This window comes from Schistocerca gregaria, chromosome 2 (genome assembly GCF_023897955.1).
Source record: "Schistocerca gregaria isolate iqSchGreg1 chromosome 2, iqSchGreg1.2, whole genome shotgun sequence".
In the NCBI taxonomy this organism is placed as follows: Eukaryota; Metazoa; Arthropoda; class Insecta; order Orthoptera; family Acrididae; genus Schistocerca; species Schistocerca gregaria.
In genome coordinates, this window is record NC_064921.1 from 966,405,988 (window position 1) to 966,431,469 (window position 25,482).

Genomic DNA, 25,482 nt, shown 5'->3' on the forward strand with positions numbered 1-25,482 from the left:
TTTTAGCACAATTCAGACATCTCATCTAAACCGTTTTGCAAAATTTGCATTGAACATCTGATGACTTGATAAATGACAGCATCATCTTTGCAGATTCCTTCTTGGGAAATGCCAGATATTACGTCTGCTTTACTCGATGACTTTCTGTCAGTTGCTACGAACTGTAATCTTCTTGACAGGACATCACGAATCTAGTCACACAACTGCGACCATAGTCCATATGCAGGCAATTTGTTTAGAAGTCGATTGTGAGGTACAGTCTCAAAAGTCTTCAGGAAATCTAAAAACATGGAATTAATTTGACAACCCCGATCAATAGCACTCATTACTTTCTAAGAACTACTTGGGTTTTACAAGAATGATAATTTCTGAATCAGTGTTTGGTATTTGTCAACAAGTCGTTTTCGTCGAGACAACTTATTACGTTCGAAAACAGTACATGTTCCAAAATCCTACTGCAAATCGATGTCAGCGATATGGGTCTAAACAAATTAGAAAATCACGTCTTTAACTCATCTCGAATGTTATATCAAGGTGTACTGTTGCTTCCCAATAACTGTTTTGTAATAGCAGTGCTCTTTTCCGGTGACTGACCCTTCTACGCAGGACACCTAGAGGTAAAAGTTGTAAAGTACGCTCCTCTGGATCAGCAGTTAGTCGCCTAAGGTTGGCAGTAAGCTTTCTTGCCAAATATTCCTGAGGGATCAACAATTTAAACCAGCTAGACGCCCGATAAGAACCTGAATTACGCATTAATAGGAAAAATCTTGAATTGAAAAAGAATAATATTCCACGTGTGCCTGTACAAGCACCCACCCCTTTGTACCAAATGTGACAATTTGTTATAATTTTATTTTGCTCCCTGTCGTGATCTACAAATGGATGGCTGCTTCGCATCTCGCCCTGATATTGCCGGGGCAAGTGTGATTTCCACAGTTAGAAACTACTGGCGAAGTAAGTCTGCTAAACTTGCCTGCAGAAGACGCCAATAGCCGGAGGGCATCCCGCGAGACACTGCAGGTTGCAGATAGGAAATGGAACTAAGAACAGCTCTCTCTCTCTCTCTATCTCTCTCTCTCTTTCTCTCTCTCTCTCTCTCTCTCTGCCACCAGTCGCCGAGCTGACACCATGTTTCCTCTCCTTACTCCTTGATGTCCTAGCGCAAATGTCGGTACCAGGTAATAGCTGCCTGGGCCTCCTTTGCCTATGGGTCTTGTGTATCTTGTATACTTAATTATTTGCTCTCTTCTTTTACTAAATTTCCGATTTTATTTCAATTTCTGAACCTGGATCTCCATCGTGGCAATTCTCACCTCTCCTTTTTTTGCTGTACTCGTCTAATGAACGCTCGTAATTTAGTAGGTTCTCAGGATCTTTCGTTCATGATAGTGAGTGTAATAGATTACTTCTCGATAAAAATAAAGTTAACACAATCCAAAAGTGTCGCTATGGGACTCGTTTGTTGTTGTTTAATGGAGTTATAGTGCTAAATAGCCTTTGTTATTTGGTGTAATTTATCTGGCGGAGTCAGTTTTCTCACAACTCAGATAGGGACCATAGTTTCAACCTCTATAGCAAATGACTTTTATCAAACTGTAAAACAATAAAGGAACAAATTATCTTACTACTTTTGTATAGTATTTTCATTGTTTGCCCAATAGTTGCTTAGAAGAAGGGCAGGTTAAACTTGTAATATGATTTGATGCTATAACTTAAGGAGAAGGGTGCTCATGTTCTGTATTGTCTATAATTCAACATTGAATTATGCTGACCATCTCTGACGGATCACGGGAGACCTAATTTTGCGATGCAGAGTTACGCCCACAATGTCCAGTGCGGGTAGAACAGCATAGTATGTGTGTGCAGCAGTGCTTAGCGGAACTTGCAAACAGTGGTCAGTCTTTCCAATGAACATCTCAGTGGTGCCACTATAGTCGTTTTGCCAAGGGACTCAATGTCTGTGTGGCACATTAATTCATTTCGAAATAGGATTTAATGGGATATGTGGAAGTTTCTCTATGACATTTGCCCCACAGAAGGAGTTGGGAAACTGAGGTAAGAAACTGTAAGCGTGCAGATACGAGATAAGCTGCTGAAACGAGAAAGGCAAACTAGAAATAACAGTGCTATCAATATGTTTCAAGCAGACAAGTTAATGCCTGTGTAGTAATATACACATTTGGCTACGTCATTAAAACATAGGATGAGGTAAAGGATAACATATATAAACATATATCTCAAAGGATGTACCTTCCGTCAAGATCATAACGAAAATGCAACTAATGGTTAAGCAGATGAGAGTAGATTTTCACACTACCAGTAGCGAAGCTCCACAAGTTCAAACTGTATCTATTCTGACCATTATCAATGGATATTATTAGGGAAGCGTCTTAGGAATCAGCAATTGATTCCACATTGGTGAAATAAAATTTGACGCTATATCCTATGTTGACGATACTCATATCATCAGGCCACATGGGGAAATAGTACTCTACAAATTTCACCAGTATCTCAGTGCAGAATAACGAAGTATACAGTTTATGGTGGAAGAAGGGAACAACGGCACAATGACATTTCTCGACACTGAAGTGTAGGTGCAGCCAGGAGGTACATTTGGTCACACAACTCAAAGGAGCTGACTAAAATCAATAGATATGTGCATTCCATGCATCACCGTCATGAACAGCAGTGAATACGGTGTTGTATACACTGGCTAAGGGTGTACAATAGATCAACACTGTAGACAATGTAAAGTCAAAACAGAATACGTTCTGTACACTCCTCACGGCTAACAGAGACTGCAATGAAACCAGCAACAAATTACTTACTATAAAAAGCAATATCATGCATGGCGAGAAGGTGTAACACCTATGGACTAATCTTGTATCTTATGTGCTGAGAGCCACCAACCATTTGACAATAATCCATGATGGGCTGGGCATTCAACCTCTTGGTTCAACAGCAAAATTATAGACTTACTGGGATCAATGAAAATTGCTATCGATACCCCAAACACTGGGATTTTATGAGGTCAGATGAGAGTGGGGATAATTTAAATCAGAGGGACAGAGCAACTTATCCGAATTCGTCTCAGGGAATGACAGCATCACAAAAGATTACGATAACCTCAAAAATCTGTATGGTCTTAACCCCAATATAAACATGAGAAACATAAATAGTTCACACTTGCTTGTGTGATAACTAAGTATCCATTTACCTCCAAAATTGAGGACAGGGAAGCATGAAAGTACTGTAAAGGGCAATTAGTCATAAGCTGCGATGATAGATACAGATCTACATGGCGTTGGATATCCTCAGTACCAGACCACCACGATTACTGCAGTTTGCCCAAATAAGACTAGCACACACTTTTTCGGAGAAGCGTAGGAACGTAAAGGTCCATCCTGACGCACCAAGAATAGCTATTCGTCATCGAAGTATAATTGAGGACGTTGGTTGTAAGTGCTACACTGTGGTGAAGACATGGAAACGAGATAGAAATTCACGGCAGGCGACATCAGTTATTAAGAGGCTACCGAAAAAAAACAACCCAAAACAGTTTCAGTACTCACATATCTATTTAACTATTTAACTTCGTTCACTACTATGCTGGTTATCTAACCTTGCATATATCTTCCTTTTTTATTTGTTTTGTGCAAACATGTTTGTACACTTCGTTTATATAACATGTCTTCAATCTTCCATTCCTGCACGTCGTTTTCCAACTATCCCTATATTTTACTTTACTGTCTATTAAGTGTTGTACTTCAGAAATTTCGGAAACTTCTCTGGCGAAACTATTTCATCGTCTGACAAAATTCTCTAAAAAGCATTTATCTACCTTTGCTAATCTGTGTTTTTCAGTCTTCTTGGCGTAAACTTCTTGTTTGTATTTCTGTTACCAGAATGTAATATTCTCCCACACTTTGCAATTAACTGTAGCTAATTTACACTCCTGGAAATGGAAAAAAGAACACATTGACACCGGTGTGTCAGACCCACCATACTTGCTCCGGACACTGCGAGACGGCTGTACAAGCAATGATCACACGCACGGCACAGCGGACACACCAGGAACCGCGGTGTTGGCCGTCGAATGGCGCTAGCTGCGCAGCATTTGTGCACCGCCGCCTTCAGTGTCAGCCAGTTTGCCGTGGCATACGGAGCTCCATCGCAGTCTTTAACACTGGTAGCATGCCGCGACAGCGTGGACGTGAACCGTATGTGCAGTTGACGGACTTTGACGAGGGCGTATAGTGGGCATGAGGGAGGCCGGGTGGACGTACCGCCGAATTGCTCAACACGTGGGGCGTGAGGTCTCCACAGTACATCGATGTTGTCGCCCGTGGTCGGCGGAAGGTGCACGTGCCCGTCGACCTGGGACCGGACCGCAGCGACGCACGGATGCACGCCAAGACCGTAGGATCCTACGCAGTGCCGTAGGGGACTGCACCGCCACTTCCCAGCAAATTAGGGACACTGTTGCTCTTGGGGTATCGGCGAGGACCATTCGCAACCGTCTCCGTGAAGCTAGGCTACGGTCCCGCACACCGTTAGGCCGTCTTCCGCTAACGCCCCAACATCGTGCAGTCCGCCTCCAGTGGTGTCGCGACAGGCGTGAATGGAGGGACGAATGGAGACGTGTCGTCTTCAGCGATGAGATTCGCTTCTGCCTTGGTGCCAATGATGGTCGTATGCGTGTTTGGCGCCGTGCAGGTGAGCGCCACAATCAGGACTGCATACGACCGAGGCACACAGGGCCAACACCCGGCATCGTGGTGTGGGGAGCGATCTCCTACACTGGGCGTACACTTCTGGTGATCGTCGAGGGGACACTGAATAGTGCACGGTACATCCAAACCGTCATCGAACCCATCGTTCTACCATTCCTAGACCGGCAAGGGAACTTGCTGTTCCAACAGGACAATGCACGTCCGCATGTATCCCGTGCCACCCAACGTGCTCTAGAAGGTGTAAGTCAACTACCCTGGCAAGCAAGATCTCCGGATTTGTCCCCCATTGAGCATGTTTGGGACTGGATGAAGCGTCGTCTCACGCGGTCTGCACGTCCAGCAGGAACGCTGGTCCAACTGAGGCGCCTGGTGGAAATGGCATGGCAAGCTGTTCCACAGGACTACATCCAGCATCTCTACGATCGTCTCCATGGGAGAATAGCAGCCTGCATTGCTGCGAAAGGTGGATATACACTGTACTAGTGCCGACATTGTGCATGCTCTGTTGCCTGTGTCTATGTGCCTGTGGTTCTGTCAGTGTGATCATGTGATGTATCTGACCCCAGGAATGTGTCAATAAAGTTTCCCCCTCCTGGGACAATGAATTCACGGTGTTCTTATTTCAATTTCCAGGAGTGTATATCTTTAGATGGTTATTGAGCAGATATTTTTACTGATGATTTCTTGCCTTCTACCTGCATGTTTTGCACCTAACATATACACCACTCGTGTGAGAAGCGTTCCTAAATCATCTTTTTGTTGGTCTTCTGCAAATGTAAGAATATCGTCTCATTACCGTTCGACAATTTTGTCCAAAATTCTACTTTCAGTTGCGGCTTTGACAAAGATCTCACGAAACAAAGACAATAAGTCGTCAGAGTGTGCTATTACTTTTTTGCATTATATTGCCGGTTATTGGCTTCCTTTTATTACATATACTTGATTTTTAAACGTCGTTCCTTACTTCCACTCTCTTCTTAAACATCAAATTCGACTGTACATAGATAAATTAATGTTAAAAATTTACAGATTCAAACTATATGCTTTCTCACATTGTACCTTTTTTATTAACAAAGTAAATAATTTTCTTTTTATTTATGTAATAGTTTCGTTTATCAACGATAGCTGCTAGTGAAATAAGTATCTTATTCACGGTTATGGTCTTTCCGTGGCATACTGCTGTTCTGGAAATTTGTCATTGTAATTGGTGTTTCACAAATTATGACCGCTTTACTGAACAACATTTTAGTTTCCAATCTTACTCTTGTCGGCACTAAGTATTAAATAATTTCAGAATTTCGTATCCACTTTATCTGCCTAATTCATGGCATATCACATACAAGCACAAACAGTCATGACCAATATGTAGCACATCATACACACGCACATAACATGAAGAAAACAGAACTCATCTATTTTCAAGTACCTGCTTCCATTTCAACTCCACTGTTTCATAACAATTATGATCAGTAATGTCGTTTTCTGTGGCCATAAAATTAATCCAATAACGCTCTTGGGGAATATGCCTGCAGCTTACTTGCCTTCAGTTTAAATGGATAAGTTGATGTATGTGTGGTACCACGGTATTAACTGGCGTTCACTCTGAGACATACCTTAATAGGAGTAACATTCAAAGAGAAAAGTGATTGTAGGGTGACTTTGTAAGTATCGTGAAGCGCACTTTGAATGTGGCCTGTTGGCTAAAACAGCCACACTCACTTTGGATAAGAAAATGCTATCTGACATTGAAAGCAACGTAAAAGACTGGTTCGCCACCAATTGTAGCCATACTACAAATAAACGTAAATGGCTGGATCGCCACTATCTGTAGCCACACGATAAATAAAAGGTTGCCCTGAGCTGGAAAATTACTTAATTTATTCATAAGAAAAACTCACAAAAGAACATTCATTGTAAAGTCACTCATAAAAAATGTGATGTAATTATTAATATGATTCAGACATTGTTCACGTGGATCAGATATTGAATAAAGGAAAGAGTGCGTGGACACTGAGGATAAGTGCAGCTTACAGAAACATTCCTGAAAACAAGATCTATTCCAAAGCATTTGGTACAAGTAAAAAAGGGACACTAATTATGGGACCTGTGAGCATGGAAACGCTATGGATGGGCTAACAAGGAAAACTACAAGGTAAATGGCTTAGGTAACGGAGATGTAACATCAGTACACTGGATTAGATTGGAGGCAAAATTATTTATTCCTCAAAATATTGGTGTAATGCATCTATAGACTGCTGTTGCCTGGTAACTAAGTACATCTCATCCTTCTTGGAAGAGACTTCGGCTGCAGACCCTCGACGAGCTGGAAACAGACTGACCGTCTCAGACACTGCAACGTCTCCCACGCTACCCCGTGGCCAAGATGAGGCTTCCGCCACCAAACTAACGCCGGTAACTTTGGCACAAGGGGAGTAAACCTCTTTGCCTACCTGAAAACTACTAGGGTTGTCCATTCTTTACGACTACCGCCGATTCTCTGCAGCAGACTAAACCACCCGACAGCAAAATGAAACACACCCACATTCATTCCCTCACGCATGCCAGAGAGACCTGTATCACAGGAAAGAAAATAAAATGATAATGAAAAGGGACTACAGGACCCTTTTAACTTCCTCTTAAATCAGCCACGAAATTCTCGAACAATTTATCCTGACTTCCATCAGCCAGTTTGGGGATAGGAGATGGTCTTGGATAGGAGCTGTTATTCATCAAATTACAAGCCATACTCCTCAGTAACATTTTCAAATACGAAACTATATACATTCTTGAAATATGACGTAATCACAGTGAAGGACACAACAGCCAAATGTTTAAAATTAGTAGAATTCGAAACAACCTTCCAGTTTTTTATTGAATTTTGTAATGTATATAGTCATCATTATATACGCATATGAGCTTTAACACTGTTACCACTGTGCATCGAGGGATTACATAACACTTGTTGGGTAGCGGACACAAGACGTGATGAGGAAGATATCTCTGGAACAGAAACAAATAAGGAATGATTTTAGTGGCGACACAGACGTCGAATGCGGATATCTAATAATATAAGTACCCTGGGCAGAGTGCAGATTATTATGGCCCAGCACATGGGAACTATTTCGGAAAAAATTAAGCTGGCTGGCTGCACTCGAGATACTGTTGTGAGTATCTATGAAAAATGATTGAAGGGCGGTGAATCCATTAGTAGGGAACAAGATGATGGATACTGAATTGCCGGCCTGAGTGGACGAGCGGTTCTAGGCGCTACAGTCTGGAACCCCGAGACCGATACGGTCGCAGGTTCGAAGCCTGCCTCCGGCATGGATGTGAGTGAAGTCCTCAGGTTAGTTAGGTTTAAGTACCTCTAAGTTCTAGGGGACTGATGACCTCAGAAATTAAGTCCTATAGTGCACAGAGCCATTTGAACCACTTGGTACTGCATTCTTATCACAGAAGATACATGTCAGTGGCTTGCCGACTCTATAAATTAGGACAGATATGGTGGCAGAGTACAACGCTGGTGCGGGTACAGTTGTTAAGGAGCTCACTGTTCAGAACATATTGTTGAACATAGAGCTTCTAATAACTCTACCACAACAAAGGTGAAAAATTAATTATGGTTGTAGTGTTGCTCACGCTTATTCGAGCAACAACAAAGGTATACTATGTGGCAGATGTGATTAGAGCACAGTTAATAAAGTCATTTCTTGAAATAATGGATAAACTAGGCACTCATCTTTTGGTGTTTCCCACGCTGGTCTTGTTGTGAACTCACGGCTCAATCGTCGAAAATCTAGGAAGTGATGATTCCAAGCTCGGATGCAAAGAGGCCTAGGTGTTATTCTGCGAAATTCAAAAGTTTTATAGATGTGTTTCATAAACCATACTTCAAGATTAAACGTTTGCAAGTTAGGACAATGGTGATGTAAAAGGGCAATCAGCGCTCCGAATTGACGTTACACTTCTTTTTTATTACTTTTGTTGCAATATCACAATATAAAACATACTTGAAAATATGTTCCTCACTGTTAAAATTCACATTTCATAAGATGACAACAATTTGCGTCTTTTTAACATGATGACCAAAGCTTGACTCTCTAATAACCACTTAAGCGCAAAAAAAAAAAAAAAAATCTGAGTTACAAGTATGTCAAAGATCATAGTGGCAAAAGAAAGAATATACATAAGAATAATATCATTGCAATATATACATATGGAAGTACCTCTACATTAATGAAATCAAATCTGAATGTTGTCACAGAAATATGTTAACTATTTTACAGAAACACAGTAGAATATTGCTGGTATCGAAAGGTTGAGGTGAGGTGCCGTAATGGTTACGTAATTGTAGTACCATTACAAGCTTCATAACAGGCTACCCCTACATCATCCCAATTTACTCAACATCAAATGGTTCAAATGGCTCTGAGTAATATGGGACTTAACATCTGTGGTGAACAGTCTCCTAGAACTTAGAACTACTTAAACCTAAACAATCTAAGGACATCACACACAGCCATGCCCGAGGCAGGATTCGAACCTGCGACCGTAGCAGTCGCGCGGTTCCGTACTGACCACCTTAAGCGTGAGACCACTGCGGCCGGCTACTCAACAACATCTTCCGTTATGACCTGAGGGGCACAGGATCATTAACACTGAACCGTGAATGTCTTGAAACATGACCGCCTGGTCAAATAAATCGTGTTTCTGGTTACATCATGTCAAAGGTCGTTCCAGACGAAAAACGGCTCAAAGTATACATCACACCAAAAACGCAGGCACAGGCTAGTAGATGTTTAATGCCATGCGAGAATGCACCTGTGGACTCATAGGTACCATGGCAGTGACCGAAGGTACCTTGACAGCTGTGGATGGGTAAAAGAAAGGTGTCGTGAACGAAATACATCAGTTAAGGCTTGATGTCTTACTGAAGAGCAAAGCATGTCTGAATAAGACAACTGTCCCCATCACAAGGCCAGAATCGCACTACGGCTGTTTGAAGAGCATGACAGTGAACTCACTCAGATTTCTTTGCCGCCACATTAACTTGATATGAACGGGATGCAATCGAGTTCCAACTCACACCCATATACCACTGGTTCTTAATTTACTGTAACTGTGTAAACTGGGCATACTGATCTGGTGACACATACCCTCAAAAATCTACCAGGGTTTTGTCGAATCCATGCCACACAGCTGTTTTGTACTCCAAAAGTGAACCAACATGCAATTAAGAATGCGTTTATAACTCTTTACCTCAGCATTGCATGCATAACTCGGTAAATTATTTGCTGAAAGACGTAAGGTTTATAGCTAAGGCAGACACTGTTCACCAATTTTACTTACTTTTTTCAGACACTGCCTGCATCGCTACGGGTGCTGTCGCTAGAAGGCAACCGCCTGTCACGCATCCCGAGCGTGGCGCTGCGCAACTGCACGCGGCTGCTGCACCTCAACGTCGGCTACAACCGCATCGACGAGGTGCGCGCCGAGGACTTCGAGGACTGGGCGACCTCGCTCGAGACGCTGCTGCTGCGCAACAACCGCATCGCCGCGCTCTCAGAGCACGCATTCGCGCACGCTCCGCGCCTGCGCGAGCTGAGCCTCTCCTTCAACAAGCTGGGCCACCTGCACCCGGAGGCCCTCGCCAACCTCGCCGACAGCCTCGAGAGCCTAGAGGTCAGCTTCGGGTTGGACCGCGAGGACTTCCCCGCCGAGTTCTTGAGGCCACTGAGGGCGCTCGCCTGGTTGGCGCTCGACAACAACGAGCTGCGCACGGTGGGGCAGACCGACCTGCACCCACTCTCCCAGCTGCAGTACCTCAACCTCGAGTCCAACAAGCTGACGCGCCTTCCGCCAGGGTTCTTCCACCCTGAGGTATGCACAGTCACTGTTTACTACTAGCGGACTACAAGGTACACACATTTCCATTTGCGCTTCATCTGTATACGGGACGACCCATTTAAAACTGCAGATAATGATGCTCATCTACATCTACATGACTACTCTGCAATTCACATTTAAGTGCTTGGCAGAGGGTTCATCGAACCACAATCATAATATCTCTCTACTATTCCACTCCCGAACAGCGAGCGGGAAAAACGAACACCTAAACCTTTCTGTTCGAGCTCTGATTTCTCTTATTTTATTTTGATGATCATTCCTACCTATGTAGGTTGGGCTCAACAAAATATTTTCGCATTCGGAAGAGAAAGTTGGTGACTGAAATTTCGTAAAAAGGTCTCGCCGCGACGAAAAACGTCTATGCTGTAATGACTTCCATCCCAACTCGTGTATCATATCTGCCACACTCTCTCCCCTATAACGCGATAATACAAAACGAGCTGCCCTTCTTTGCACCCTCTCGATGTCCTCCGTCAATCCCACCTGGTAAGGATCCCACACCGCGCAGCAATATTCTAACAGAGGACGAACGAGTGTAGTGTAAGCTGTTTCTTTAGTGGACTTGTTGCATCTTCTAAGTGTCCTGCCAATGAAACGCAACCTTTGGCTCGCCTTCCCGACAATATTATCTATGTGGTCCTTCCAACTGAAGTTGTTCGTAATTGTAACACCCAGGTACTTAGTTGAATTGACAGCCTTGAGAATTGTACTATTTATCGAGTAATCGAATTCCAACGGATTTCTTTTGGAACTCATGTGGATCATCTCACACTTTTCGTTATTTAGCGTCAACTGCCACCTGACACACCATACAGCAATATTTTCTAAATCGCTTTGCAGCTGATACTGGTCTTCGGATGACCTTACTAGACGGTAAATTACAGCATCATCTGCGAACAGTCTAAGAGAACTGCTCAGATTGTCACCCAGGTCATTTATATAGATCAGGAACAGTAGAGGTCCCAGGACGCTTCCCTGGGGAACACCTGATATCACTCCAGTTTTACTCGATGATTTGCCGTCTACTACTACGAACTGCGACCTTCCTGACAGGAAATCACGAATCCAGTCGCACAACTGAGACGATACCCCATAGCTCCGCAGTTTGACTAGAAGTCGCTTGTGAGGAACGGTGTCAAAAGCTTTCCGGAAATCTAGAAATACGGAATCAACTTGAGATCCCCTGTCGATAGCGGCCATTACTTCGTGCGAATATAGAGCTAGCTGCGTTGCACAAGAGCGATGTTTTCTGAAGCCATGCTGATTACGTGTCAATAGATGCTCTTGTTTACTCCCAACACATTTATAGCTACGCATCATCAAGTATGAAATTTTTAGTTTTCAATCGCCATAGGTTCAGGAAGTCTGTCTGCCCTGTAGTTATAAATACGTATCTTTATAAAACTTTGTGGCTGATTAAAACTGTGTGCCGGACCGAGACTCAAAGTCGGGACCTTTGCCTTTCGCGGGCAAGTGCTCTACCATTTGAGCTACCCAAACACGACTCACCCCCCGTCCTCGCAGCTTTACTTCTGCCAGTACCTCGCCTCCTGTTCTGCAAGGTTCGCAGGGGAGCTTCTGTAAATTCTGGAAAGTAGGAGGCGAGGTACCGGTAGAAGTAAGACTGTGAGGACGGGGTGTGAGTCGTGCTTGGGCAGCTCAGATGGTAGAACACTTGCCCGCGAAAGGCAAAGGTCCCCAGTTCGAGTCTCGGTCAGGCACACAATTTTAATCTGCCAGGAAGTTTCTAGACTGAAATTTGCACTCTACAGCGGAGTGTGCGCTGATATGAAACTTCCTGGCAGATTAAAAATGTGTGCCAGACCGAGGCTCGAAGTCGGGACCTTTGCCTTCGCGAGCAAGTGCTCAAGTTTTCTGCCAACTGAGCTACTCAAGTACGACTCACTTTCCGTCCTCACAGCTTTAATTCCGTCAGTACCTCGTCTCCTACTTTCCAAAGATCGCGAGGCCGAGTCTCGGTCCGGCAGACAGTTTTAATCTGCCAGGAAGTTTCATGCCCGGGAGTTTCATATCAGCGCACACTCCGCTGCAGAGTGAAAATCACATTCTGGACGTGTCTTTATTTTTGAAATCCTTGCCCAGACTTAAAAATCATCGATTCACTACAGAATTGGTATTAGTTTGTTTTGATGGCATCTCATCAATTTAATGAAGCACAGCTAAGTAATTACACGGTTATTTTCCAAAATCATACTATTAATTTAAAATTTAAAGAGAAGTTACAGGAGATTAGCATAACGCACACAAGTCTGTTGCATCAAAGGATTCGATGCAAACTGAATTGTGGTCCCAAATGACTCTACATAAAAACATACATTAACTATGTCACTTATTAGTCAGAAGACATTTTAAATTAAATTCCGTAGTCCCCTCTTGTGTAGATGGACTGGGAGTGCAGCTGGTCAATGATTTAGGAACTAACTACTGACAGCCTTAGTTTTATTTAGTTTTTATTTTAAACTTCCTGGCAGATTACAACTGTGTGCCGGACCGAGACTCGAGCTCGGCACCTTTGCCTTTTGCGGGCTAGTGCTCTACCATCCGAGCTATCCAAGCACGACTCACGTCCCATCATCACAGCTTTACTTCCGCCAGTACCTCGTCTGCTCTGAAATCATTTTAATTGACTACCAATTTCAGTGTCTCATTGACAGCATCTTCAGGCCCCTATACATTTAGATAGATATGCCATCTAAACATCTATGTTATTATAGGAATCACTGCTTTCAAATGGCTGCCATACTTTTTAAACTTCGCTGTGGATATGGGTGCTCCACACCTCTCAATGACAAACAACCTGGCTGTCGCCTCACCTATTTTACACAAAAATTTTGGTATATGCGGCTGATACTGAGGCTGTCAGATGGGTAGGTCTAATTCACCTACGGAAATACTGAGAAGGGAATAGTTTGTGCCCCTGTTTGCATGAAATGAATTTGGAAACTTATTTAAAATCTTAATCGTGTTATGATCGTCTAGTCGCAATATAGTCTGTGGAGTGGGAGTAGCCGAGGGCTGTGGGACTGCAAATAGACTTTATCAGTGTCACAGTCTGTTAATAACCTCTCTTAAAGAGATTCTTAGAAACCAAGGCGTATGAGTAAGAATATACTAGTTTGAGTAAATGATGTTCAAAGTTAAGACACTGCAGAAAAATCCATAAACAACTTGAGAAAAAAAAAATATTTGAAAAATTTTGAAACGGTAACGCATTCATCGTCCAGTACAGTCAGTGCTGAATTTTGTCAGTTGCTAATTGTTCATCACTAATTAAATGTTAGGGGTCACAATAAAATAAATAGGAAAACTTTAATGGCAGGCAATAGCTTAACAGTTGAGTTGAACATGTTTATGAGATTACTGCAAGTCTGTTTCTAACATCCAATCATGTTTATTTTCTGAATAACAACCAACTTCTTTATGATTTGATTAAGGGGATTCAGTGTACTTGCAGCTCCATGGTATGGAAGTTTCTGGTAAAATTCATGAATTACTGGTGGCATAAAAAGAGGTAGAGTCACTAGGTCTTTGTACGTCAGCTATTTTAGCTTAGGTTTTTCATTATTTATTTCTAGAAAAGGGAAGACACTGATATTTTTGCCATAACGATGTGGTTTGTCGTTATTAACATTTTGAGGATTTTTCAAGTTTTCATTGAGAGATACTTAGTAAAACAAAATGGTGTCTTCTTTTGAGAATTAAATCACTGAATTCCTTTCAAGCCATTCACTGAGATCTTGAGGTAAGGATCACTGAGTGTGATGAATGCATTGTCAATCATATGGACTATTTTGATTTCCTGTTGGCTTTGTAATTGAGCAAACCCACTCAACAGGTACAAATTCCCTTGAATTCTAAAATCTTTGTTGTATTTCCAAAATCGTGGTAGCACATCTTACAGGAATGACCATAAATCATGAACCTGTGATCTACATCGTCCACTTGTGTATACTGGGTACTGTAACTGCAGAACCTAGCTCTGTCATTGAATGCTTTGCAGTAGTTTACTCACAAATGCAGTTAACTTACGTATTGTAAAAACAGGAAGTAATTTCTTGGAATGGATCAGCATCTGACTCCCATGCCTATTGCAGATTCCTGCAACTACACAGTATAAATCTTGTATATAAACATTATAGGTCTACAACTGTCTGGCATAATACGCTCTGCTGCCAGAAGGCACACCTCTTAGCAACAAATAATCCTGAGTTAATAACGAGCACAAAATCGTTTCAGGGATTAGTGACCACAGGGTTGTCGTAAGGAGATTGAATATTGTAATCCCCAAATCCTCGAAAAATAAGTGATAAATATACCTATTCAAAATAGCAGATTAAAATTCACTTGACGCCTTCCTGAGAGACAATCTCCACTCATTCCAAATTAATAAGTGTAGACCAGATGTGAATTAAATTCAAAGAAATAGTATCGGTAGCAATTGACAGATTTATACCAAATAAATTAACAAATGACGGAGCTAATCCTCCTTAGTACACAAAACGGATTATGGCACTGTTGCAGAAACAACGAAACAAACATTTCAAATTTAAACAGATGGAAAATCCTCAACATTGGCGATATTTTACAGAAGCTCGACTGCGCATGGGCGTGTGTATTTGTTCTTACGATAATTTAGGTTAAGTGGTGAATGAGCTTAGGGACTGATGACCATAGCAGTTAAGTCCCATACGATTTCACACACTTTTGAACATTTTTGAACAGAAGCTCGAAATTTAGCGCTTACTTCAATGCGAGATGCTTATAGCAGTTTCCACAACGAAACTTTGTCTCGAAACCTGGCAGAAAATCCAAAGAGATTCTGGTCGTATGTGAAGTATGTTAGCGGCAAGAAACCATTAATGCTTTCTCTGCGCGATAGCAATGGAGGTACTATCGAAGACAGTGCTGCCATAAGAGAGTTATTAAACATAGCCTATCTAAATGCCTTCACAAAAGAAGTTGAAGTAAATATTCCAAAATTCGGATCGAGAGCAGCTGCCAACATGAGTAACGTAGAAGAAAGTAGCCTCGGAACAGTGAAGCTACTTCAATCACTTAATAAAAGCAAGTCTTCTGGTCTATACTGTATACCAATTACGTACCTTTCGGAATATGCTGATACATTCGCTCCACACTTAACAATCATATACAATCGTTCGCTCGACGAAAGTTGGTACCCAAAAACTGTAAAGTTGCACAGATCACACCAATATTCAAGAAATATAGTAGGAGTTATACACAAAATTACAGGCACATATCGTTAACGTCGATATGCAGCAGGACTTTCGAACATATATTGTGTTCCAAAATTATGATTTACCTCGAAGGAAACGGACTATTGAGACACAGTCAACATGGATTTAGAAAACACCGTTCCTGTGAAACACAACTAGCTCATTATTCACATTAAGTGTTGAGTGCTATTGACAAGGGATTTCAGATCGATTCCGTATTTCTGTATTTCCGGAAGGTTTTGACACGTTACCACACAAGGGGCTCGTAGTGAAATTGTATGCTTATGGAATATCATCTCAGTTATGTGATTGGATTTCTGATTTCCTGTCAGAGAGGTCACAGTTCCCAGTAAAAAAAATTGCCGGGAACTCATCGAGTAAAACAGTAGTGATTTCTAGCGTTCCTCGAGGTAGAATCATAGGCCCTTTGCTGTTCCTTATCTATATAACCGAATTTGGAGACAATCTGACCAGCCGTCTTCGGTTGTTTGCATCTGACTCTGTCGTTTATCGACTAATGAAGTCATCAGAAGGTCAAACCAAACTGCAAAACGATTTAGAAAAGATATCTGAATGTTGCGAAAAGTGATAGTAAAACCTAAATAACGAAAAGTTGCAGGTCATCCACATGAGTGTTAAAAGGAACGCGTTAAACTTCGGTTACACGGTAAATCGGTCTAATCAAAAGCCGTAAATTCAAATAATTCTTAGGTATTACAATTACGAACAACATAAATTGGAAGGAACACATAGAAAATGTTGTGGGGATGGCTAACCGAAGACTGTGTTTTATTGGCAGGACACTTAGAAAATGTAACAGAGCTACTAAGGAGACTGCCCACACTACGCTTGCCCGTCCTCTTTTAAAACACTGCTGCGAGGTGTGGGATCCTTACTAGATACGTCTGACGGAGTACATCGAAAAAGTTCAAAGAAAGGCACCACGTTTTGTATTACCGCGAAATATGGGAGTGTCACTGAAATGATACAGGATTTGGGCTAGACATCGTTAAAAGAAAATCGTTTTTCGTTGCGACGGAATCTTCTCACGAAATTGAAATCACCAATTTTCTCCTCCGAATGCGAAAATATTTTGTTAACACCAACCTACATAGAGGGGAACGATCACCACGATACAATAAGGGAAATGGTTGGTTAAAATGGCTCTGAGCACTATGGGACTCAACATCTTAGGTCATAAGTCCCCTAGAACTTAGAACTACTTAAACCTAACTAACCTAAGGACATCACACACACCCATGCCCGCGGCAGGATTCGAACCTGCGACCGTAGCAGCCCCGCGGTTCCGGACTGCAACACCAGAACCGCATGGCCGCCGCAGCCGGCCTATGGGAAATCAGAGCTCGTCCGGAAGGATATAGGGGTTCGATGAACCCTCTGCCGTGCACTTAAATGTGATTTGCAGAGTATCCATGTAGATATAGATGTAGAAGAAGTGTCTTTTGTAGGTCAAAACATACTGCTGTGTTTCGTTTTCTAGCTGCCTGAGCCTTCATCATCATCATCAGCCAATTCAATCATTAAATTATGTGGCCTCTCCGAGTCGTGGATTCGGGTAGGCTTTAAGCAGTCTTCCCCAAGTGGGACGGTATTGAGCAGTTCTCTACCAGGTGTAACCAACGATCTGCTTGTTGTCTTTGTCCCATCTGTCTGGTGGTCTTCCTCTAGGCCTCCGGTGCTCACTCGAACTTCACTCCAGTACTAGCTTCGTCCCTCTCTTGTCTTTCCTTCTTGCGACGTAGCCATCCCACTGCCATTTCAAGGAACCTACTGTCTCTAAGATGTCGTTAACCTTCGTCACAGACCGGATGTCATCTGCCCTTTTCCTATCCTTTCTTGTATAGCCCTGCATTGATCTCTCCATGGCTGTCTGTGCTGTACTAAGTTCCCCTTTCGTAAATGAGTTCAGTGTCCATGTCTCGCAGCCATACGTCATCACAGGAAGAATGCATTGATCAAATACTGCTTTTTTTCAGATTCACTGTGCCTTATGCAAATATAATTCCTTTTCAAGAGTCAGTGTCTGAACACTTTTAGTGTCTCCATGAACCATCAAATTTTGCAACTTGTCACATGTTATACACGTATGAGTACAGGGTGTATATAAACTGCAGTGACTCTTCAACAGCTGATAAATTATTTGCTGCACAAAACTCAATAAAACTGTCAAAATCAGTCTACTACAAACTACTAAAAACTCTCCAAAAATACAAGTGGCAACAAGATTGTTCAGTGTAAGCGACATAACTATATGTTAGAGTTAGTGTCCGCGCTATAGCCTGTGAAGAGATCGCAGTATGGCGCACAGTCTCAAGAATATTACTTGCCCAACCCTAAACGAAATAATGCTTAGACCCCAGAAGAATGCGCAACTGTCATTAAAGAACTGTTACTGCGCATTGTAATGTATACTACTGTGCTCCAAATGTACATTCTTAGAAATCTGTTCATCATACTAAGGCGCCGGTCGGGGTAGCCGTGCGGCTGTAGGCGCTACAGTCTGGAACCGCGCGACCGCTACGGCCGTAGGTTCGAGTCCTGCTGCGGGCATGGATGTGTGTGATGTCCTTAGGTTAATTAGGTTTAAGTAGTTTGGAGTTCTAGGGAACTGATGACCTTCGAAGTTAAGTCTCATAGTGCTCGCAGCCATTTGAAACATACTAAGGCCTATGATTGATACTAATAGACTTCTCCTGGCCTGAAATGTCAGTTTTGCCTGTGTTGGTCTACTTAAAAAAGTCCTCCTTGCTTCTTCCATCTTGTGTTACTTTCTTGTCCTTAACTTTGTCTAATTCATGATCAACAATTTGATTGTAAGTTTCATCGTTATCATTTCTGTTACTTCTCATTGCTTTTTTCTTTTTCCGGGGTAACCGCAATCCAAATTCTGTACTCATTAGATTGTTCATTCCCTTCAACAAATCCTTGATTCTTGTTCACTGTCACTCAGGATAAATATGTCATCAGGGAATTTTATTATTGATGTACCTTTACCCCGAATTTTACTCACACACTTGAACCTTTCTTTTATTTTCGTCACTACTTCTTGGATGTGTAGATTACATCTCCGTCTTACACTATTTTTAATCGGAGCACTCCTCTTCTTGATCTTCGAGTCTTATTGTTCCTTCTTGTCTTATTGTTCCTTCTTGGTTCCTGTACATACTGTGTATTCCCCTGATCTCATCAAACTTTTTCTCGAAATTTCGAACATCTTGCAGTATTTTACATTGTCGAACGCTTTTTCTGGGCCAACATATCCCATGACCATGTCTGATTTGTTTAAATCTTGGTTTCATTATCAAACGCAACGTGGGTATTTATCTAGAAGAGTCACACAATTTTCATGCCTATCGTCGAAGTCTAGATAATCGCTACCGATCTTGTCATGAAGTGTCTGGTTCAAGGTTTCTACTCGATTAAGGACCTGGGAGCAACAGCCGATGTGGAGAAGGTTTCAGACTGTGAATTTCGTTGAAATTCCTTGAGCAGCATTTGTCTTGTCGACATTCTCTGCCAGTCGTTAGAATGTTCCTTGTATGACACCGAAGCCGAGATGACAGACATATTTTTTTTTCCCAAAGTTAGCACAGTCCACTATTTGTAGCGTCCTTTTCCCACACTGTTTGCGGGACAGCCTCTTCAGTATGTGCAATTTGGCATCGAGAAATAAACTCTGTGGGGACTTCCCAACGCTCCCTGACATTTTACTTCAATAAGAGATGCTTTTAATAGTTTCCATGAAGAAATTTTGTCTCGAGGTCTGGCAGAAAACCCATAGAGATTCTGGTCATATGGAAAGTACATAAGCAGCCGGACGCGATCACTAGCTTCACTGTGCGATAACAGTGGTGATATTACGTATGAAGTTGCAACTAAAGCTGAGATACAAAAGACGGTTTTCGGTAAATTCTTTACAAAAGAAGACAAAGTAAATAATCCAGATTTCAAATCTAAATAAAACTGCCAACATGAGTAATGTCTATACTTTGATATGTCTATAGTAAATTGATGACATCGCTATAGCGAAGCAGCTAAAATTACTTATTTAAAGCAAAGCTTTCGGTCCAGATTGTATAAAAGTCACATTCCTTTCAGCGTATGCTAATACAATAGCTACGTAAATTAATATGAAATATTTAGCTTTCCAGAAGAGTTTTGACCCGTTCCTCACATGAGACTTCGAACCAAGTTGCGTGCCTATGGAGTGTTTCCGCAGTTGTGCGACTTGAGTTGCTATCAGAAAAGTCACATTTCGTAGTATTTGAACGAAATTCATCGAGTAAAACAGAATAAATATTTATCGTTCCACAAGAATCCTGATCTTCATAAACGATTTAGGTGACAATCAGTGCAGCCTTCTTAGATTGTTTGCAGATGATACTGTCATTTACCGTCATGTAAAGTCATTATGTGATCAACACCAATTGTAAAGCGATTTGGAGATGATATCTGTATTGTGGTGAAGAGTGGCAATTGCCTCACAATAATTAAAAGTGTGAAGTTATCCACATGAGTATTAAAGGAAATCCACAAAATTACTTTTACGCGTTAAGTCACAGAAACCAAAAGACAGTTAACTGAAGTAAATTCTTATAGATTACTATCACGAATAACTTAAACAGAAGGGATCACATAGATAATTCCGTGGGGAAAGGGGACGAAAGACTGCCACCTACTGGCAGAACAATTGCAATGAGCTACAGGTCTACTATAAATTGTTACTTCACTCTTTTCCTCTCGTTTGTGGGCAATTGCTGTTCACTGTGGAATATACATCCGATGGGAAAGACGGAGGAAATCGAAAAATTTCGAAGAAGGGCAGTTCCTTTTGTATTATCGTGAAATGTGGGAGAGAGTGCCCGGGACATGATACGTTATTCGGTTGACAATCATTAAAACAGAGGCGTTTCTCGCTGCAGCTGGATCTTGTCATGAGCTTTCAATCACTTACTTTCTCTTCAGAGCGTGAAATTACTTTGTAGACCTATACCGCACATAGGGAAAAATGATCATCACAACAAATTAAGAGGAATGAGTTCTCGCACAGAAACATTTAAGTGCTCGTTTTTCCTGCGCACTGTTCGGGAGTGGATAGCTAGAGAAATAGAAGTCTGATGAATACTGTGCTAAGCACTTCATTTTGAATTGCAGAGTAATCATGTAGATGTAGCTGAAAGTGAATCATTATTTGTTGTAAGTTTAAACTGTAGACGACTCACACACATTTGCTTCTGCCTAATACACATCTGAGACACAGCTGGCTGCCTCTCAGACGAAGTGTGCTATATTGGTTTAGAATCAATTTCAGCAGCTTGAAATGTCACAGGTTTACGCTTCATTTAACAGACTGATTAATTTCTATATGTTTAATAATTCCTTTTACGCCGAGAGCGTCCTTTCAATGTTTCATGTAGCTAATTAACCTCTGGATTCAGGAATGATTCGGCGTATTTTTTTTTCTTCAGTTGGTGTCACACCTCCTCTCTCATCCTTTGATCCCATGATGTCTGTGGATGGATAAACGTAATCATGTATGGAATATATAATAATCTGGGTTAGTCAAAGATGGTAGTAGTAGGATAATTTAGCACCAACATAACAACGTGAGCAGATTCGTCTGGGAGTTTGTGATTCCAAGGATAGTGGGGATGAGCAGGGCAGAGTTTGTGAGGTTGGTTCTCATTGAGGTCCTACCCCTCCACCAATTTTTTGAACGGTTGGCGGTTGGTCCTGGAACGCGCCATGTTAGGACACTCTGGGGCCGCTGATTGAAGGAGACGGACGCAGGGGTGCGGCGCTCGTCATTGATGGCGAGAAAAGTTATTTATAATGTAGATTTTTTTTGGGGTAACATTGATTATAAAGCATGTTTGGGTGTGAAGTAATACCGGGAAACGTTCAGTCATATTTTATTTGAAGAAAATTTTCAGATTAATGTGTTTCAACTAGCGGACTTAGGCACGAGGTGATTGAGGGCATGAACCAACGGTTCTGTTCTGAGGTAGATAGCGGATAGGTTCATTAATGTTTCATTTGTTGCATAGTTTCGTTCTGGATATAAGCGATATAAATTTTTCATGATTCAGCGGCCTATTTTACTCGTTTCTATGTTGTCAAACTTGGCCACGTGTTGCCAGCATTCATAACGGTAGTCACTGGATTTGCCATTCGTTAATCATAGTATGAATAATGTGTAGTCATGAAGCCTGGGCTGGTTTGCACACGTTACATTGCGGTTGCATAATACACGGTTTCAGGAAGAACTTATCCGCATGGTACTGCATGCATAGTACACAAGTAATGTTCGACAGAGTGAAAGGTTATATCCTTCCCTACTCTGCGCGTTGTAAAGGTGTGGCAATAACTAAATGATGTTAAGAGGCCACCATTCAGTAACGTTCATTTTCACCCATTTTAATCATTAGTAGATTTAACTGGCGACGAAGTGCTTATGTTTCCCGTATGACAAGATGCAAGAGATAGTGAATAGATTTCGTATGTTTTGTCACAAGGAGTAATAGTTTTCTTAAATGTTTTTTCACAAAGAGTAATAGTTTTCTTAAATGTTTTGTCACAGAGAATAATAGTTTTCTTAAATATTATTGAAATAAATCAGAATGATAAATGAAATTCTCTCTTAGCGTTATTTAGTATCCTTCATGCATACCACTGAGAAAATGACTATATTCTATGAAGTCTCAATCCAGCCATATTCATTGTACGCATTATGCACTACATGCGACTAACTGAATTCATAGTATCAGAAAAAGAAAGTCTTACCGTTCCTAACGTGCACGTGTTTTTCCATGGCCATTCACTGATGTTGCGTTATCCGTTACTTAATTTTTAAACTAGAATACTATCTTTTCTAGCGTGTTTGATTACCCATATCTCAATTTATGTGGCCTAATTGAAAGCATTAGATACATAGTGGTAGAAATGGGAACCATGGATCACTGCGTCCGCTTATATTAAAGGGAGATACTTCTTACATGAGAATTAATCAGCCTAACAAACAAAGGGTAAACTTTCAAGTTCTTCAAATTCACTGACAAGTGAAATGGATGCAGTACTATGAATTCCACCTGCATCCCCCCTTCCTTGCAAAGGTGCAAGGGGACATACACATTTGCCTAAAGCAATCAATCGAAAGTATAGAAAACTCTAGTCTGGATAGTCACATGGGGGATTGAACCCTGGCCTGCCCAAGAGCACTATGCCACTTTTTGAACCGAATTTAGGAGAGATCATACTGCTGCTGAGACAGGGATATAGGTAATTGGGTGTTACAGTAGTAGGTGAAATAGATGTGGCAGACAAAGAAGCAGCTATGTTAGACGACAAGAGCGCTTTGGATCATTTTGGGAAAGGCTGTGAGAGCCATAGAGGGTAAAGACATCGAAATACACGAATAGCTTTTTTAGATTTTTTTATGCTGTGATAATGAAGTGCGACGTGTGGCGGTCGCTTGACACGTGCAGATGCACCCGCACCTGCGCGACGTGCGGCTGTCGTACAACCTGCTGGAGGCGCTGGAGGAGGACACGCTGTGGGGGCTGCCGGAGCTGCGCACGGCGGTGCTGACCGGCAACCGGCTGCGCGCGCTGGCGGGCGGCGCGGTGCGCGACCTGCCCGCGCTGCTCACGCTCATGCTGGCCGACAACCGGCTGGCGGCGCTGGCGCCCGCCGCGCTGTCCCACCTGCCGGCGCTCTCCAGGCTAGACCTGCAGCACAACCGGCTCAAGGAGCTGTCGCTGTCCGCCTTCCACAACGTCACCGCGCCCGCCACGCACATGGCGCTCAACCTGTCGTACAACGCGCTGGCCGCGCTGCACGCCGCCGACGGCGATCTGGAGATGTACGTGCGGGTACTCGACCTCTCCCATAACCTGCTCTCTGAGGTGAGCCACTGCCCGCAGGGGGGCGCACTCTGCTCCGGACTGCACATTCGCGGGCCTCCCGCCATTTCAAAGGCATGTACGTCGCCTTATGTACGAAAAATCCATTATGTCACGTGTATCCTAGAGGTGAAGGTCTTACAGGGACAAGAAAGGTTACAGACAATGACAAAATGCATACTTATAACTGACGATGAGGACACGGCAAGTGCCATAACCGAATTTCCCAGAAACTTCGCACAGTGGAAGAGGGGTCAAAATAAGCGAACACGTGTCTCGGCTTATCCGCACGTATTCGACCATTTCTGGGAAGACAGGGTAAAGTTTTCGAGGTATGTATGGTGTCAGGCAAATTCAACACTTTCCATGTAAACCCTGACATGATAACAAATAAGGCAGTATGTCGCATAGCTCCATATAAAACCTGACATTAAATTAACCAAAGTAATACGATCAACGAGTGAGCAAATGGAATACCACAGACTAACACAAGAACGGCTAAATGTCTGTCATACCTTCCCACCGTGAAACAGACGCAGTTCCGAGGGGAGAAAGGAGAACAGAAGCTGAGAGCAGAATCGTGTGGGCTAGGAGGCTTTACGATAAGGAACAGACACCCACATCACCAGCTGACGACCAAAACCACCCCCAGCCCATGTTAAAAGATTGAGCCCTCCAGAATAACAGTATAGATTTTACGATAACACTAAAAGGGCCACACCAGCTGCAAGTTTTAGCGTGACACTTTTTCGCGTCTCTGTTACGTTGCAAGCGTTAAAAACATTGTCCCGCCACGAAAAGGAAACGTTTCTCATTGGATAGACATAATTTTTGTAGGCGGAGCTTAAGGTTAACATTAAGACCCTGATTGGTCAGTTGAAAGCACAGCCAGATACTTTTCTTTAAACCTAGTTCGGTAAATTGTAGCAAGGAGAAGTTAGGAGAGAGTTGCTTCAGAGTCGGCGAGGCGTGGAGCTGCGCTTCCCGCTGCTCCCTGACGCTGCCTAAACACCGACAAGGTAATGAACGCACGTGATGCCGCTTTTTTGAGTGCATAAGGCTTTACTCAGAACTGCAGAAGTCTCATCTGTTACATCCCCTTTTTGCGCAATACTAGTGTTCATCGTCAATTAAAGATCATGGTATTCACATTTGCTACGTGAAGTAAAAATCTGAAACGCGATGATTTTCCTGTTTATATAGTTATTGAGAAGCCACATCAGCCACTGTAATTTATGACAAGTTAGATAAGTAATTAAAGAAAATTGAGGGTCACTTTAGACCATTTTGATAGTTTTCTCTTTTGTGAAACTTAATTTAAACCTAGATTATAGATCTGATATGGCATAGGTCATCCTTCGATCCATTGTAGAACTTGGAAACCCATTCAGGGAATATTCTTTCACATTTTTGTTGAACGCAGTTGGTTTTTATCATCCTGTATTAAAATATTTCCCTTTATCAACAGTGCAATTTACAAAGAATGTTTTGTGAGTAGAGTAAAATATCCAATGGTAAACTTAACTGCTTTTTCGACGTTATTTTATCAGCTAACTAAAAATAGGAAAGCCTTGAACCCTTTCCACTAAATTTAGTTAGTATTAAGATTCTTTTACAGGGAATGCAGTGGAGCTGATGCTGAGATCATTTAGTATTTGATTATAT

General features: G+C 42.2%; 1 protein-coding gene across 2 annotated transcripts in view; it reads left to right on the forward strand.

Annotated features, from left to right (window-relative positions):
* Nucleotides 1-25,482, forward strand: part of LOC126335453 (chaoptin-like) — a 621,718-nt gene that overhangs the window by 543,579 nt on the left and 52,657 nt on the right. For both annotated transcript variants that reach the window (XM_049998743.1, XM_049998744.1), the window contains exons 10-11: nucleotides 10,092-10,613; nucleotides 23,401-23,820. In XM_049998743.1, the coding sequence (XP_049854700.1) occupies nucleotides 10,092-10,613; nucleotides 23,401-23,820 (942 nt within the window). The remainder of the gene's footprint in view (nucleotides 1-10,091; nucleotides 10,614-23,400; nucleotides 23,821-25,482) is intronic.